The following is a 13,942-nucleotide window of genomic DNA, read 5'->3' as shown; positions in this document are numbered from 1 at the left end:
CCGTGCTCCCTCTGCCGGGACCTGGGATGACTGGGACGGTGGAGGCCCGGGAGGGGCTGGAGTGTGGCAGAGGGAGGAAGCCTGGGTCCTGGCATGGGGCTCTTGGCCCCATCTGCTGGTGGCTTGGGGAACCGCACCCACCTCCTAACCCGAGGAAAACAGTGTTCCTGGGAGAAGGTCTGTGTGCAGAGAGAGGAACAAAAACATCCCCGCCTCTGCCCCAGGCTCCGTGGAAAGAGCTTCGGCCTGTGGACTGAAGGGTCCCGGGTTCGATTCCAGTCAGGGGCACGCACCTCAGTGGCAGGCTCGTTCCCTGGCCCTGGTCGGGGTGTGTGGGAAGGCAACCAACCCATCTATGTGTCTCTCTCACATCAATGTTTCTCTGTGTGTGTGTGTCTCTCTCTCCCATCCACTCTATCTACAAATTAGTGGGGAAATGTCCTCAGGTGAGGATTTAAAAAAAACACACAAAACATTCCCAGCTCATCAAGCCAGATGCTCCGCGTACCGCCCCTCCCGTGAGAAACCTGTAGGGTGAGAAACCCCTGCAGTGGGAGAGGGTGAGAGCGATGGAAACATCAATGATGAGAGAGGATCCTTGATCAGCGGCCTCCCGCACACCCCCTCCTGGGGATGGAGCCCGCCACCCAGGCATGTGCCCGTGACCCGAATCGAACCTGGGAACGCCTCAGTCTGCAGGCGGACGCTCTACCCACCGAGCCACACCAGCTAGGGCTGCTCTGGTTTGTATAACTGTGTAAGGGCCACTGTTTCATGCTCGAATGCATTTAAGTGAAATTGTGTGAGCATAATTCAGTCCCACAGGAAGATCTGTGAAGATGACTGTATGATCCCCTGTGTGTGTGTCCACTGATCACGTCTGCCTGCTCCTCAGACACTCACCCTCTCGGGGGCCACACTCTGATGGTGTGGGAAACCCGGATGAAGACGATTTCGCTGCAGTAAACCTGTCTCCACCTTCACCACCTCTGCCAGGTGCTCCCTGGAGCGGGAACACACTTCCACCTGGAGCCGTGCCTCCCAATGAACGGGAGGTGAGCTGCCTCACTCGCCCGCACGTGCGCGCTGTGCATTTCCAGGATCGTCCCGAAATGTGAACCAAGAAGACCAAGGACAACAGCGGGACCGCCCGCCACTCTGCGGGGAGAACACATCATGTCCCCCAAGGAGCGTGTTCCTTCCCGCTGCGGACCGTGCCCCCCGCGCCGGCCCCGTCATCCCTGCGGAGAAGGATGGTTTTTCGCCGAAACCGGTTTGGCTCAGTGGATAGAGCATTGGCCTGCGGACTCAAGGGTCCCGGGTTCGATTCCGGTCAAGGGCATGTACTCTGGTTGCGGGCCCATCCCCGGTAGGGGGTGTGCAAGAGGCGGCTGATCAATGTTTCTCTCTCATCGATGTTTCTGACTCTCTATCCCTCTCCCTTTCTCTCTGTAAAAAGTCAATAAAATATATTAAGAGACAGAGAGAGAGAGACAGAGAGAGAGAGAGAGAGAGAGAGAGAGAGAGAGAGTGAGTTTACCGCTGGGGCGGGGCAGGCCCGGCCGCCAGCGTGCACATCTCTCGGTTGTGCAATGGCTGTGACCGGCTGGGATGCCGGCGGCAGAGAAAGCAGCCCGGGCAGTGCGGTCACTCCCCACGGAAACCTAAAGCCGCAGCCTCCGGAGCACCGAAGGCAGCATGAGTCACCGGAAGGGGCCGCTGGCCTGCAGAACTCATTAACGGCAATGCGGGCCGAGTGGACTTCCTGCCCAGCCAGGGACCCCCGGCCAGAGCAGGGCCCGCAGCCCGGACCTCGGCGGCCCCGCCCGGCCGGCCTGTCACAGGCACATTCCCTCCCAGGCAGGACCCGCTGCCGCCCAGATGCCCAGGAAGGTGGCTGGGGCCAGCCGCTGGGCACCAGGGGCTCTGCACAGCTGGGGGGAGCCCCTGCGTGGGTTTCCAGGGGCCTCCCTCCTTTGGCAGAGTCTGTCGGCCGCCCTGGCCAGGCCAGAGTCAGATGCCAGCTGCCCCGGGCCGCGCAGCTCCTGGGACCGGGACCCGGGCCTCAGTGAGCCTTCTGGAACCTGAGCCGGGGACCTGGGAGGATGTACTCACACCGGGCCCCCACACCCAGGTAGATGCTGAAGGTTACAAGTTGCTTGGGGCCCAGAAACTTTCATTGCTAACGAGCTGCCCGATGCGGCCCTGCAGGCCCCCAGACCACGCTCTGAGAACCACCCACCTTAGGCCTGAATGTCCAACGGCCGCCAGCACCCCCTCCTCCTGCCAGCTGGTGATGCTGCCCTGGAGCGGAGCCAGCCGGAGGCCCTTTGGTACCCAGGCCTCCCCCCCCCCCCCCCCCCCCCCCCCCCCGCAGGGCCCACCACTCACCTGGCTGGCGTCTGGCCTGCTCTGCTCAGGGAGGAGCCTCTATCAAGCCTGGATCCCGTGCTCAAAGGCTCTGCCTCCAAACCAAAGGTTGTGCGCCCCCAGGTGGCCACGCATGGCCACTGACTTTCAGGACCAACTTTTTTCTTTTTTCTTTTTTAATTGATTTGTTTACAGAGAGGAAAGGAGAGGGATAGAGAGCTAGAAACGTTGATGAGAGAGAAACATCACCAGCTGCCTCCTGCACACCCCCCACCGGGGATGTGCACATGCCCTTGACCGGAATCAAACCCAGGACCTTCCAGTCCACAGGCCGGCGCTCTATCCACTGAGCCACACCGGTTTTGGCTTCAGGGCCAACTTTTTGCTGTTCATCCTCCCCCGAGGACATTTTCCCTTAGATTTGTAGGGAAGAGAGAGGGAAAGGCAGAGAGAAACACGTCGATGGGCTGCCTCCTGCATGACCCCTGACCAGGGAGGGCCTAGGCCCGGGAGGAGCCTGCAACCCAGGTCCACTCCCTTGACCGAAATCGAACCTGGGACCCCCTTTGGTCCACAGGCTGACGCTCTGTCCACTGAGCCACACTGGCTGGGGCCAGGGCCAACTTCTGTCTGGTTTCCTTCCGGGCACCAAGCCCTCGTGCAAGGGGGTGACACTGCCTCCTTCGCCTGCAGCCGGAGTGGGAGGAGGGGAGAGGCGGGGAGGAGGCACCAGTGGCGTTGTAACCACACTCTCTTCCTTCAGGCCTGAGAGGGCTGTCCTCCCGCGGGCCGGGCCCCCGGGAACGGCAGGCCTGCTCTCACGTCGTCCCTCTGGACTGGGACGGGGTGACGGACTGTGGCCCGGGTGCCCAGCGGACTGGGGCAGCCCGGGGACAGCACTCCTGGTAGAAGAGCACAGGCAGGTTCCAGAAGTCAGGGTCTCCCCGTTGGTAACGGCGCCCGCCTACCCTTCCCGCTGCCTCTCCTCCCGCCCCCAGGGGGCGCCCCGGCTCACGCAAGACCTTCCGCAGGGACCGAAGCCCATGGTCACTGGCCAGTGTTCCTTGGCTTCAGATAAAAGGAATAACAAGGCCCTAACAGGTATGGCTCAGTGGATAGAGCATCGGCCTGCAGACTGAAGGGTCCCAGGTTAGATTCCGGTCAAGGGCATGTATCTTGGTTGCGGGCACATCGCCAGTGGGAGGTGTGCAGGATGCATCTGATCGATGTTTCTCTCCCATCGATGTTTCTAGCTCTCTATCCCTCTCCCTTCCTCTCTGTAAAAAATCAATATAGTTTTTTTTAAAAGAAAGGGATGGTGAGCTGTGGGTGGTGGGTGTGGACTTCGAAAGCCAGGATAAGGAGCCTGTTACTGATGCAGGCGTTTGCAACTGAGACCTGGAGAAATTCCGCCCGTGGATGTCTCCCTGCGGGTGAGAGCTGCCTGCAGTGCCCCGGGGAGGGCGTGGGCATCTCGGGGCCCGAGACCACAGACAGGCCAGGCTCTGACAGGGGTGGAGCTTGCCCTTGGGAATCGTGGGAGAGTCCGCGGTGTGCCGCTGAAGGAGAGCGATGGCGGCGTCTCCGTGCACACAGCTCATTCCAGACGCCGGAGGGAGACGCTGGATCCGGCCGCACACACAGCCCAGCCCGGTGCCCGGAGGCGGCTCTTACACACACAGGGACACGGCTCTCCGTGTGTCCCACAAGCCCCCGGGCTGGCACAGGTAGGCCACGGGGGTCTCAGGCACAGGGACCAGGCACCATCCACAGGAATGGCGGCGGTTTTCAGGTGATGTGGGTGAGCCAGGCCAGGGCTTGGATTGGTCCATCGTGACAAACAAGCCCGGCCCGCGTGGCTCAGGGGTGGACCATCGACCTATGACCCAGGTCACAGCGCCACCCCCAGTCCGGGCGCAGGCCCGGGGTGCAGGCTCGATCCCCACTAGGGGGCGTGCAGGAGGCAGCGGATGCATGACTCTCTCTCGTCACTGATGTTTCTCTCTCTCTCCCTCTCCCCTCCTCTCTGAGATCAATAACAAAATACAAACAGAATAAAGTTCACACTGACGCTCAGAAGCCTTTCGCGGGTCTTTTATTACAAGTTTCTAGCTCTGCATCCGGCACAACACAGGGAGAATCATTTCCCAGCACGTGCCCGCACAGAGGTGCTTACCCAGCACAGGGCCGCGGGAGCCACGCCCCACCTGGCAGAGGGGGGTCTGTGCAGGCCCTCGTTCCTGCATTCTGCACTCAGGGGGGAGCCCGGGCGTCGGCTCTCGGGGGGTCCTCTCTGCAGGCGGCCAGGTGCGGCCCAGGCGGCACTCAGCATGTGCCCGCCCGCGGGGTGCCGGGCTGTGGCTGTGAACAGACAAGCCCACATGCACACCTGTGCGCGACCCCCACGTGCAAGTCTGTTTCCCAGGCCACGGCAGGTGTGACCGCTACGGCGCCGGGGGCGGGGGCCCCACTCCCAAGGGACCCAGATCCGAGGGCGACCTTCTGGAAGGCGTGCCTGAGGCGGTGCCCCCTCTCCCCCAGCCTCGCTCTCCGGGGGAGGAGGAACGAGGCTCAGGTCACAGCAGCTCCGGTCACCCCAACGCCCACCGGAGAGGGAGCGCAGCTTCGGAAGGTCGCCAGTGCCCATGCCCGGAGGAGTCCATCACGTCTGTGCCTCCCACGGGGCTCTGTGCAAACGGGGGCCTTTCTGTGGGGCCCCAGCCGGGCCCCGGGAGCCTTGTCCCAGAGCCGCCGCCGCCTGCCCCCTGCCACCACCTCTCCACGTGGCAGCACCTGGCGCCTGTGGACACCGCCCCCAGTCGGGACCGGGGCGACCTCCGCGTCTCTTTCACAGAAAGAGCGAGTCCACGGCCTGCCCCTCGCGTGGCCTCCTGGCAACCGCCTAGCAAAGCACTTCCACCGCCGGAGGAAAAGGCGCTTTAGAAAAATAATACCTCAAAAAATAAAGCAAACTCTTTACCAAAATAACTCTTAACTCTTCACATAGTCCTCTCTGTCATCCGTTTATCCGAACAAGAGAGTCCGTCTCCCGGGGGCTTAGAGAAAGGCCCCCGGGCAAACCGTACCCCTGCGCCGTGCCCTGACCGCCAGCGGGAGAAGCGGGGGAAGGTGAGAGGCCGGTGAGGGGAGAGAATAAGGCTCCGGGTTGTCTAACGCGTGTCTTCTTACAGGTCAGTGACCGTTATCCCAGAAAGGCTATGGCCCATCGGAGTAAAGTAATAAATAATATCTACAGAGAATATAATTTAACTTCCTGAAGCGGATTTCGTAACACCAAGCAGCTTCACCGGAGAGCTTCCCATGGGAACCGGCCCTGCCCAGGCCCAGCCCCTGCGCCGGCCGCCCGCCAGCTCCGCCTGTCGGAGGCGAGGCCTTGGCCCGGGCCAGCCTCAGCCTCACGGGAGACCCTGCCCCCGAAGCCCTCCCTGGGTCCGAGCGTAAGGCATGGCAGGTACCGGGAGCTGGACAAAGCACATTCCAGGGGACACGCCGGCCAGGGGCATTAAGGCATGAACTGTCCAGCCCTGAGCCACAGAAAGGGGGGGGAGGGGGTGTACCAGTGGCAACGGTTCTTTAACCGAAGTATGATAGGCGAGCTTATCCCCTGGAATCAGACTCGGCGAATACTGCAAGGAACACCCACAGGGCCAAGCCCTTCAGAGACCCAGATCCGGTCACACAGCCAGCATGTGCCTCCCCACCCGTTCTCCCGCCCACCACCACCGGGTGCAGATGGGTGGGAGCCACCATGGGGACGTGGCCCCTCCACGTGGCAGCACCTGGTCCTGTGGACTCCGTCCCCCGCCGGGCCAGGCGCCAGCTCTGCTGGGCTCACGGGGACACGCAGCCCAGGAGAGGCGGCCCGCAGGCGGGCAGGGCCTCGGGGTCTCTGGCTTTCAGCCCCAGCCAGGACCCCCCACCCCCAGGGAGTGCACCCGACTCCTCGCAAGGAACGTGCACCTGGTACTTGACTGAGAAACGCCAGCCCCGGGCGCGGGGAGCGGGGTGCACCCAGCTCTGTGCGCTCGGCAATGACGCACGCGGCTCCCGAGCTCCCTCCCGGGCTCCCAGCGGGCTTTAATGGCGCGGGGGCGGCGGGCGGGCGGCGCGGGGTCCTGGCAGATCCGGGTCCCGGCGGGCTCAGGCCGAGGCGGAGTGCGCGTCCGGGTTCTCGAACGGGGGCGGCGGCTCCCTCCAGAAGGTGAAGTTGCTGAACGTGTCCGAGCAGGGGAAGTCCGAGGAGTGGCTCCTCTTGAGCAGCGGGAAGACGTGGTCCACCACCTCGCACAGCCTCACGTACCTGGAGGGACACGGCAAGGTCACGGGCAAGGTCACGGCCGCGCTCGGAAACCGGGAGAGACCCCGGGGCTGACGCTGCGGAGGGCGCTCAGGAAGGACCTCGCTGGTCACCAGGAGGCCTCGGGGAGCGCCCGCAGGACGGGGAGCAGGCCCCGGGGAGGCGATGGGCCTGCCCCGCACCAAGGAGCCGGAGGCAGAGCCGCAGGACAGAGGAGCCCGGCAGGCACAGCCCTGCGGGGCCACACGTGTGCGTCACGGGAGAGATGGGCCTCTGTGCCGGGAAGCGCCGGGCCCCGGGCTAAGGACACGGATCTTCTGGGAAACGGATCTTCCCCTCCCCCCCCCCACCCCCCGCCTTCCTGCTTGGAGCCGGGGCCCGGCTCTCGCCCGCGCTGGCTCAGGCCCGTCTTTCCAAGCTCGGACTTGACCCAGTGCCTGCTTCTCCGTGCTCCCTGCGGCCCGCGCTCGCTCTGTGCAGTCCCCAGAGACAGGTCGGAGCACATTTTTTGGGGCCGGGGCCGCGAGAAGCCAGCTGCTGGCTGACACGTTTTCAGGCCCCGATGCCTCCCACCAGACACGGTGACCAGCCCGGACCTCCCTGCACCCCGACCCCTCCGGCCACCCGGTCCCTCACCAGCGCCCACCGCTGAGCGCCGAAGGGGCTTTCCCAACACACACACACACACACACACACACACCCCCGCCGCAGCCTGGAGGAAGCGGCCTGCTCCGAGGCAGGAGGTACCTTCTTACACGAGGAGGAGCGTGTGTGTGTGCAGCAAAGGCCCTCCCCGGGCCTCTGGGGAGCACGGAGCTCCAAGACACACAGGTCTCCCCTCTGTCTTTCCTGGGGACCGAAGCCAATGCTTCAAACTCCTCCAGCCCTGAGACCAGCTCCTGTGGCCAGAAGAGGTGGCCGGCCGTGCCCTCGGGGAGCAGCCGCCGCTCACCAGCAGGGGGCGCGCCTCGGAACCGCCGTCAGGGTCCAGGGAGGGCCTGCAGCCCCCGAGGCTGCCCCGTTCCGGGCCCCTCCCGGCCCTCTGCCTCCGGGAACCGGCGTGCCCGGGAGGAACCCCGACGCTCACTCCGCGGTGACTCCGTAAGACCGGCGCGCGCCTCGTCCTTAAATACACTGTCCCGTGACAACCCGTCCGGTTGTCCTTTGAGTTCGCCCTCCAGGCTTTTCGACCCAACTTGGCAAATCAAAGCCGCTCGTTTTCAAATCCATTGCGTTCCGCTCCGGAGCAGGCGGACCCGCCGGGCTCAACGCCCCACCCCGAGGGGACCGACTTAATCCGGACTGCCCGAGCAGCACGCAAAAACACGAGGCGTGGACACACACGGTTCTTGAAGGGATTAGAGATCAAAACACAGCCAGAACCGGCTTGGCTCAGTGGATAGAGCGTCGGTCTGCGGACTGAAAGGTCCCAGGTTTGATTCCGGTCAAGGGCATGTACATTGGTTGCGGGCACATCCCCAGTAGGGGGTGTGCAAGAGGTAGCTGGTCGATGTTTCTCTCTCATCGATGTTTCTAGCTCTCTATCCCTCTCCCTTCCTCTCTGTAAAAAATCAATAAAATATATATATTTTTAAAGATTAAAATGCAGGCAGCCAAAGGACCCACAGGAACACCGTGGACGGTAAGAGGCCCCTCCTAAGCCGCCCCGGCCACAGCCGCGGCCGCCCGGCCGGCCGGCTGGTAGGACTCACGAGGAGATGTTGGTCTTGGCGTGCTCCTGCACCAGCTCGCCCTTGGGGTTGACGGTGAATATGCGGTTCAGAGACACTCCGACTTGCTTGTACGAATACACGTCCTGCGGGGGAGAGGGTCGGGGAAGGAGTGCTGTGAGGACAGACGAGGGCGGGGCCTCTCCCGTTTGCTCACACCTTCGGGGACACCAGTGCGGCTCTTGTGGGGCCGCTTTACCTTCGAGGCTAGTTTTCGCATGAGGAAGGCACCGCGGCCCCCTGGCACGGACAGGGAAACGGGCGCCACGCTGGCCTCAGGAACCAGCAGGGCCCGCCCGCCCGTGCGGGAGGAGCGGGCGTGACCGTGACACCGGCTCTCCCCTCCGGGCGCCGGGCGGGTCCACGCAGGAAGGGAGTGAGAGGACTGCCCAGCGAGCCCCCTGCACCCCAACATTCCGACCCGCTTCCTTCACAAGTAGGAGAGTTTTCTTACTGGGAAGTTACTGCCCGACTCAACTCTCTAGGACAGCGGTTCTCAACCTTTCTAACGCTGCGAACTTTAATCCAGCTCCTCCTGCTGTGGTGACCCCCAACCATACAATTATCTTCGTGGCTACCTCATCACTGTGATTCTGCTGCTGTTATGCATCGTAATGTGAATACCTGTGTTTTCCGATGGCCTGAGGCTCTACAGCAGCGGTTCTCAGCCTGTCCAATGTCAGACCTGCTAGCGGGAGCTACTCTGGGCTTCCCCGCTGAGCGCTTTGGGACCGCGGCCGATCCCGGTCACGGAAGCCGCGGCGAGGAGGGGAAGCCGTGGGGAAGCGGGCGGCTCCGCTCCGGAAACGGGGCTGCGGGCGGGCCTCGTGGCCCCGTGTGGGGGGAAGCGGCCGTCCTGGCCCCTGGCCCTGTCTGACTAACGCAGCACGCGGGTCTGAACCTCACGCCTCCCACAGACACCCGCCGGCCTGCCTGCTCGGGCGGAGAGCCGGGGGCCGGGGTCTGGGGCGTCTCCCGCCCCGGCCACAGCCCGGCAGCCCCCCGCCCAGGCCCGCTGTCAGAGGGCAGGACTCCCCGAGCCCAGCCCCCCACCACCGCTCACCGCTGCCCGGTTTCCGAAGGCGGCATAGAACGGCTCTGTGTTCGGGAAGAACAGGTTTCTGATGTCTGTCAAGCACTGGACTTTAAACTTCTCCGGCTTCTTCTCAATCACCTCCCTGTGGACACAGAGTTAGGGTGAGGGTGAGGGTTAGGGTTAGGGTTAGGGTGAGGGTGAGGGTTAGGGTGAGGGTTAGGGTTAGGGTTAGGGTGAGGGTTAGGGTTAGGGTTAGGGTTAGGGCTAGGGTTAGGGTGAGGGTTAGGGTTAGGGCTAGGGTGAGGGTGAGGGTTAGAGTTAGGGTGAGGGTTAGGGCTAGGGCTAGGGCTAGGGTTAGGGTTAGGGTTAGAGTTAGGGTTAGGTTAGGGTTAGGGTGAGGGTTAGGGTTAGGGTTAGGGTTAGGGCTAGGGTTAGGGTTAGGGTTAGGGTTAGGGTGAGGGTTAGGGTTAGGGTTAGGGTTAGGGCTAGGACTAGGTTTAGGGCTAGGACTAGGGTTAGAGCTAGGGCTAGGGTTAGGGTGAGGGTTAGGGTGAGGGTGAGGGTGAGGGTGAGGGTGAGGTGAGGGTTAGAGTGAGGGTGAGGGTGAGGGTTACAGTGAGGGTGAGGGTGAGGGTTAGAGTGAGGGTGAGGGTGAGGTTAGGGTTAGAGTGAGGGTGAGGGTGAGGTGAGGGTGAGGGTGAGGGTGAGGGTGAGGGTGAGGTGAGGGTGAGGGTGAGGGTGAGGGTGAGGGTGAGGGTTAGAGTGAGGGTGAGGGTGAGGGTTAGGGTGAGGGTGAGGGTGAGAGTGAGGGTGAGGGTGAGGGTGAGGGTGAGGGTGAGGGTGAGGGTTAGCACACAGGGTGTCTGCGTGAGCGGGTTCGCTCTGGCGGCACCGGCTCTCCGTCGCCCTCCAAGCCGCAAGTGCCCGGGGACGCTGGTTGTCAGAGGCTACAGGTGTGTGGGCCAGCCCGGCTCTCCCGGGAGAGCACCGGGCAGGGAGGGAAGCCCTGCTTCCAATCTTCCCCCAGAAAAGGCTCGGGACCTGGGACGTCGCCGGCGCCCTGGCCCAACCACCCAGGCAGCCGCCAGCTAAGGCCAGGGCACGGGGGAGGAGAACGCCTCCGGCCCCCGGGGAGGCCCACACACCCCCCGACACGCCAGAGGGGAGAGGTGTCCGCAGAGCGGCGCCAGGCTCCCCGGGGAGGCCCGCACACCCCCCGACACACCAAAGGGGAGAGGTGTCTGCAGAGCAGGAGCCAGGCTCCCCGGGGAGGCCCGCACACCCCCAGACACGCCAGAGGGGAGGGGTGTCTGCAGAGCGGCGCCAGGCTCCCCGGGGAGGCCCGCACACCCCACGACACGCCAGAGGGGAGGGGTGTCTGCAGAGCAGGAGCCAGGCTCCCCGGGGAGGCCCGCACACTCCCCGACACGCCAGAGGGGAGAGGTGTCCGCAGAGCGGCAGCCAGGCTCCCGGGGAGGGACCTTACGCCCCGGACTGCGAGGGAGGCCCCGGATAAACGAGGAAGTGCACCGCATGACTGAACGGGAAGGTGGGTCCGAAGGAGGCAGGTCTCCCTACGCTGGTCTACCTGCAGGGTCGCTGCAACTTCACTCAAACTCCCCGCAGGTTTTGCCTCCGGAGAGGCCAGAGCCCGGCCTGGCTGCCTCGAATACAGCGGAGGGCGGGCGGGGGGGCACTCAGAGACTGGCCAGTGGTCCGCGGCAGGGCCCCTAAGGTGAACTGGCCGGAGCTCCCCCCAGGCTGAGACGGGAGACGGGCCAGGTGAGCGGTGGCGGCCGGGACGAGGGCCGTGGAACCCAGCCTGGGTCCCTGATTGGACGGACCGCGGGCCGATTCGCTAAGACTCGGCGGGACAGTGTGGGGAGAGAGAGTGGGGAGGGAGCGGGAGGGGAGAGCATCCCTCTGCCACGTGGAGACACAGGAGAGGCGGCGGCGGCAGGTCACGGGCCGTCACGCAACGCGGAGCCCAGGAACCGAATCGGCCAGGCCGGGCCGCCGTCCGGAGGGCCCCGGGGACCGTGAAGGGGGCAGGCAGGCCCGTCCGCGTTTTGGGGTGATGTCTCCGGCGCCCTCCGTGGAGCTGCGGGTGGCTGGGACGAGCCTTAGGAGGCTGTGCTTGCCAGTCCCCCGGGGTGGGGGGGGGTGCGAGGGACGAGGGGGGGGAGGCCCGCCCAGCAGGCCCGGCGGCAGGGAGCAGGGGGACGGGGAGCGGGGGGCGGGGGGGGCCCACCTGTGCAGGGCGGAGAAGAGGCTGCTGGGGCTCAGCAGCAGGGGCCCCTGGGGCAGCACGGTGCCCCTCTCGTTGACCCAGTGCAGGTAGCCCCGCGTCATGTCCGCCATGCCGATGGCTCGCGCCGAGCAGTACAGGAACTTGTACCCGTTCCTGGAAGAGAGAGAGAGATGGGGTGTGCGGCCGGTCACCCGCAGCCAGCGCCCCGGGCTCCACGATGGGGGGGGAGGGGGGAGGGTACTCACTGGCTCACTTTGTGGTATAGCTTCGCGATGCCCTGGTGGGTCCAGTCCTTCCCGAACTGGGGCAAAATGTGGCCCAGGGTGTCTGACCTGCACAAGGAGAGAAACAGGGGGGAAATGACAGAGAGAGCCCCCAGCCGGTGTGGCCCAGTGGATAGAGCGCCGGCCTGAGGACTGAAGGGGGTCCCAGGTTTGATTCCTGTCGAGGGTATATATGTACCTTGGTTCTGGGCACATCTCCAGTAGGAGGTGTGCAGGAGGCAGCTGATGGATGTTTCTAACTCCCTATCCCTCTCCCTTGCTCTCTGTAAAAAAAAAAAAAAATCAATAAAACATATTTTAAAAATAAAATTAAAAAAAAACAGAGAGAGGGCATCAGAGAAGGGAGAAAACTCCCGTTCCCGCTCACAGCACCGGAAAGGCCCCCTGAGAATGCCAGCGGGACCCACACTTCCCGGCCGGGGGCCCCGGAGGCACAGAGGGACACCAATCCCAGCGGACACCCGTGGGACGGGATGGGCTGATACGCGCAGGGCCCACCCGCGGGAGCGAGGACCGGGTCCTGGGCCGCCCTCAGCGTGAGGAGGCCACGAGGAGGCTCCGCAGCCGCGGAACACGGTGAGGCGCCCCTCCCCGGGGGCCCGGCCGGCGAGCCCTGCGGGGGCCGGGGGGCGGCGGGCGGCGGGCACCGGAGCAGCCCCCACACGGACGGGACGCTGGGCGGGACGGCCCGGACGCCCGGGGAGAGGACGGGCGGGCGGGCGGACGGACGGACGGACGGCGGGGCTGGCGGCCGGGCGCGGGGAGGCGCGGACCCACCTGGTGATGGTGCCGTCGATGTCGGAGATGACCACCTTGTCGTCCCAGTCCCACAGGTAGATGGTGCCCTCGCAGCGGCAGGTGCCCTGGTACTGCGTGGTCACGCTGAACACCACGTCGTTGGGGCCGTTCTTCAGCTTCAGGCTTTTCTGAAAGACACGCGTGCGTCCTCTGGGGCCGGGCCGGGCCGGGGCGGGGGGTGTTCACCAGAAGCAGGGTTAGGAGGTTTGGGGGGGGGGTTTGGAAAAGAGGTGAACGGCCAAACCGGTGTGGCTCAGTGGTTAGAGCGTCGGTCTGCGGACTGAAGGGTCCCGGGTTCGATTCCTGTCAAGGGCATGTACGTTGGTTGCAGGCACATCCCCAGTGAGGGGTGTGCAGGAGGCAGCTCATTGATGTTTCTCTCTCATCAGTGTTTCTAACTCTCTATCCCTCTCCCTTCCTCTCTGTAAAAAATCAATAAAATATATTTTTTTAAAAAGAAAAGAGGTGAACGTTTTTATTTTCTTTGTTGCTGAAAGTGTCACCGATGTCCCTCTTTTTTCCCCCCATTGACCCCCTCCTCCCCCCTCCGGCCCCTCCCCTGGCCTCCCCGCACCATTGTCTTCCGCGGGTTATGCAAATCTATAATCAGAAAAGTGTAATGTGCTCATTAGACCAGATGTCCTTCTGGATGACCTTCCAGACAAAGCCCGGGCTGCGAGGGAAGCCCGGGCCGGCAGCTGGGGGAAATCTCCCCCTTTTCCCCCTGAGGTGGGTCAGCCTGTCCCATGCGTCCACGTCTCTGATCTGTTTTGTTCCTCAGTTTACTCTGTCCACTACATTCCCTGTGAGTGAGGGCGTGTGACCGTGTCTCTGACCGGCTGATTGGGCTCAGCAGGATGCTCCCCGGGCCCTCCCTCCACGCGGTCTCTCAGGGTGAGCGTGCTGTTCCGTGTCGTGTGTGCACGGGCCAGTCAGCAGGCGGGGGATGAGAGAGCGGAGGCACGTGTGCACAAAGGGCCTTCGGACTCTGCCCTCACCCCGGGCAGTTCTCGCTCCCACCCCGCTAAGACGAGGGGCTGGGGGTCCTTCCAGGGCCTGGGGGGTGAGCGCACGTCTCTCCCAGTGGACACGTCCCTGGTCCGGCCGGTCCGTCACTCACACCTCAGGGTGAACGAGCTGCACCTGCTCCCACAC

At 64.1% G+C, this 13,942-nt stretch overlaps 1 protein-coding gene across 1 annotated transcript in view; it reads right to left on the bottom strand.

Annotated features, from left to right (window-relative positions):
• Nucleotides 1-4,443: 4,443 nt before the first annotated feature.
• Nucleotides 4,444-13,942, bottom strand: part of LPIN1 (lipin 1) — a 63,146-nt gene continuing 53,647 nt past the window's right edge. The window contains exons 17-23 of the mRNA XM_045580475.1: nt 12,767-12,915; nt 11,951-12,037; nt 11,706-11,858; nt 9,482-9,596; nt 8,401-8,504; nt 5,197-6,691; nt 4,444-5,145 (exon numbers count right to left, since the gene is read on the bottom strand). Of these exons, the coding sequence (XP_045436431.1) occupies nt 6,532-6,691; nt 8,401-8,504; nt 9,482-9,596; nt 11,706-11,858; nt 11,951-12,037; nt 12,767-12,915 (768 nt within the window). The 3' untranslated portion in view covers nt 4,444-5,145; nt 5,197-6,531. The remainder of the gene's footprint in view (nt 5,146-5,196; nt 6,692-8,400; nt 8,505-9,481; nt 9,597-11,705; nt 11,859-11,950; nt 12,038-12,766; nt 12,916-13,942) is intronic.

Source organism: Pipistrellus kuhlii, unplaced genomic scaffold, assembly GCF_014108245.1.
Source record: "Pipistrellus kuhlii isolate mPipKuh1 unplaced genomic scaffold, mPipKuh1.p scaffold_m20_p_13, whole genome shotgun sequence".
Lineage (NCBI taxonomy): Eukaryota > Metazoa > Chordata > Mammalia > Chiroptera > Vespertilionidae > Pipistrellus > Pipistrellus kuhlii.
The sequence above is the reverse complement of the archived record's forward strand: the minus strand, read 5'-3'. Positions and strand labels throughout refer to the sequence as shown.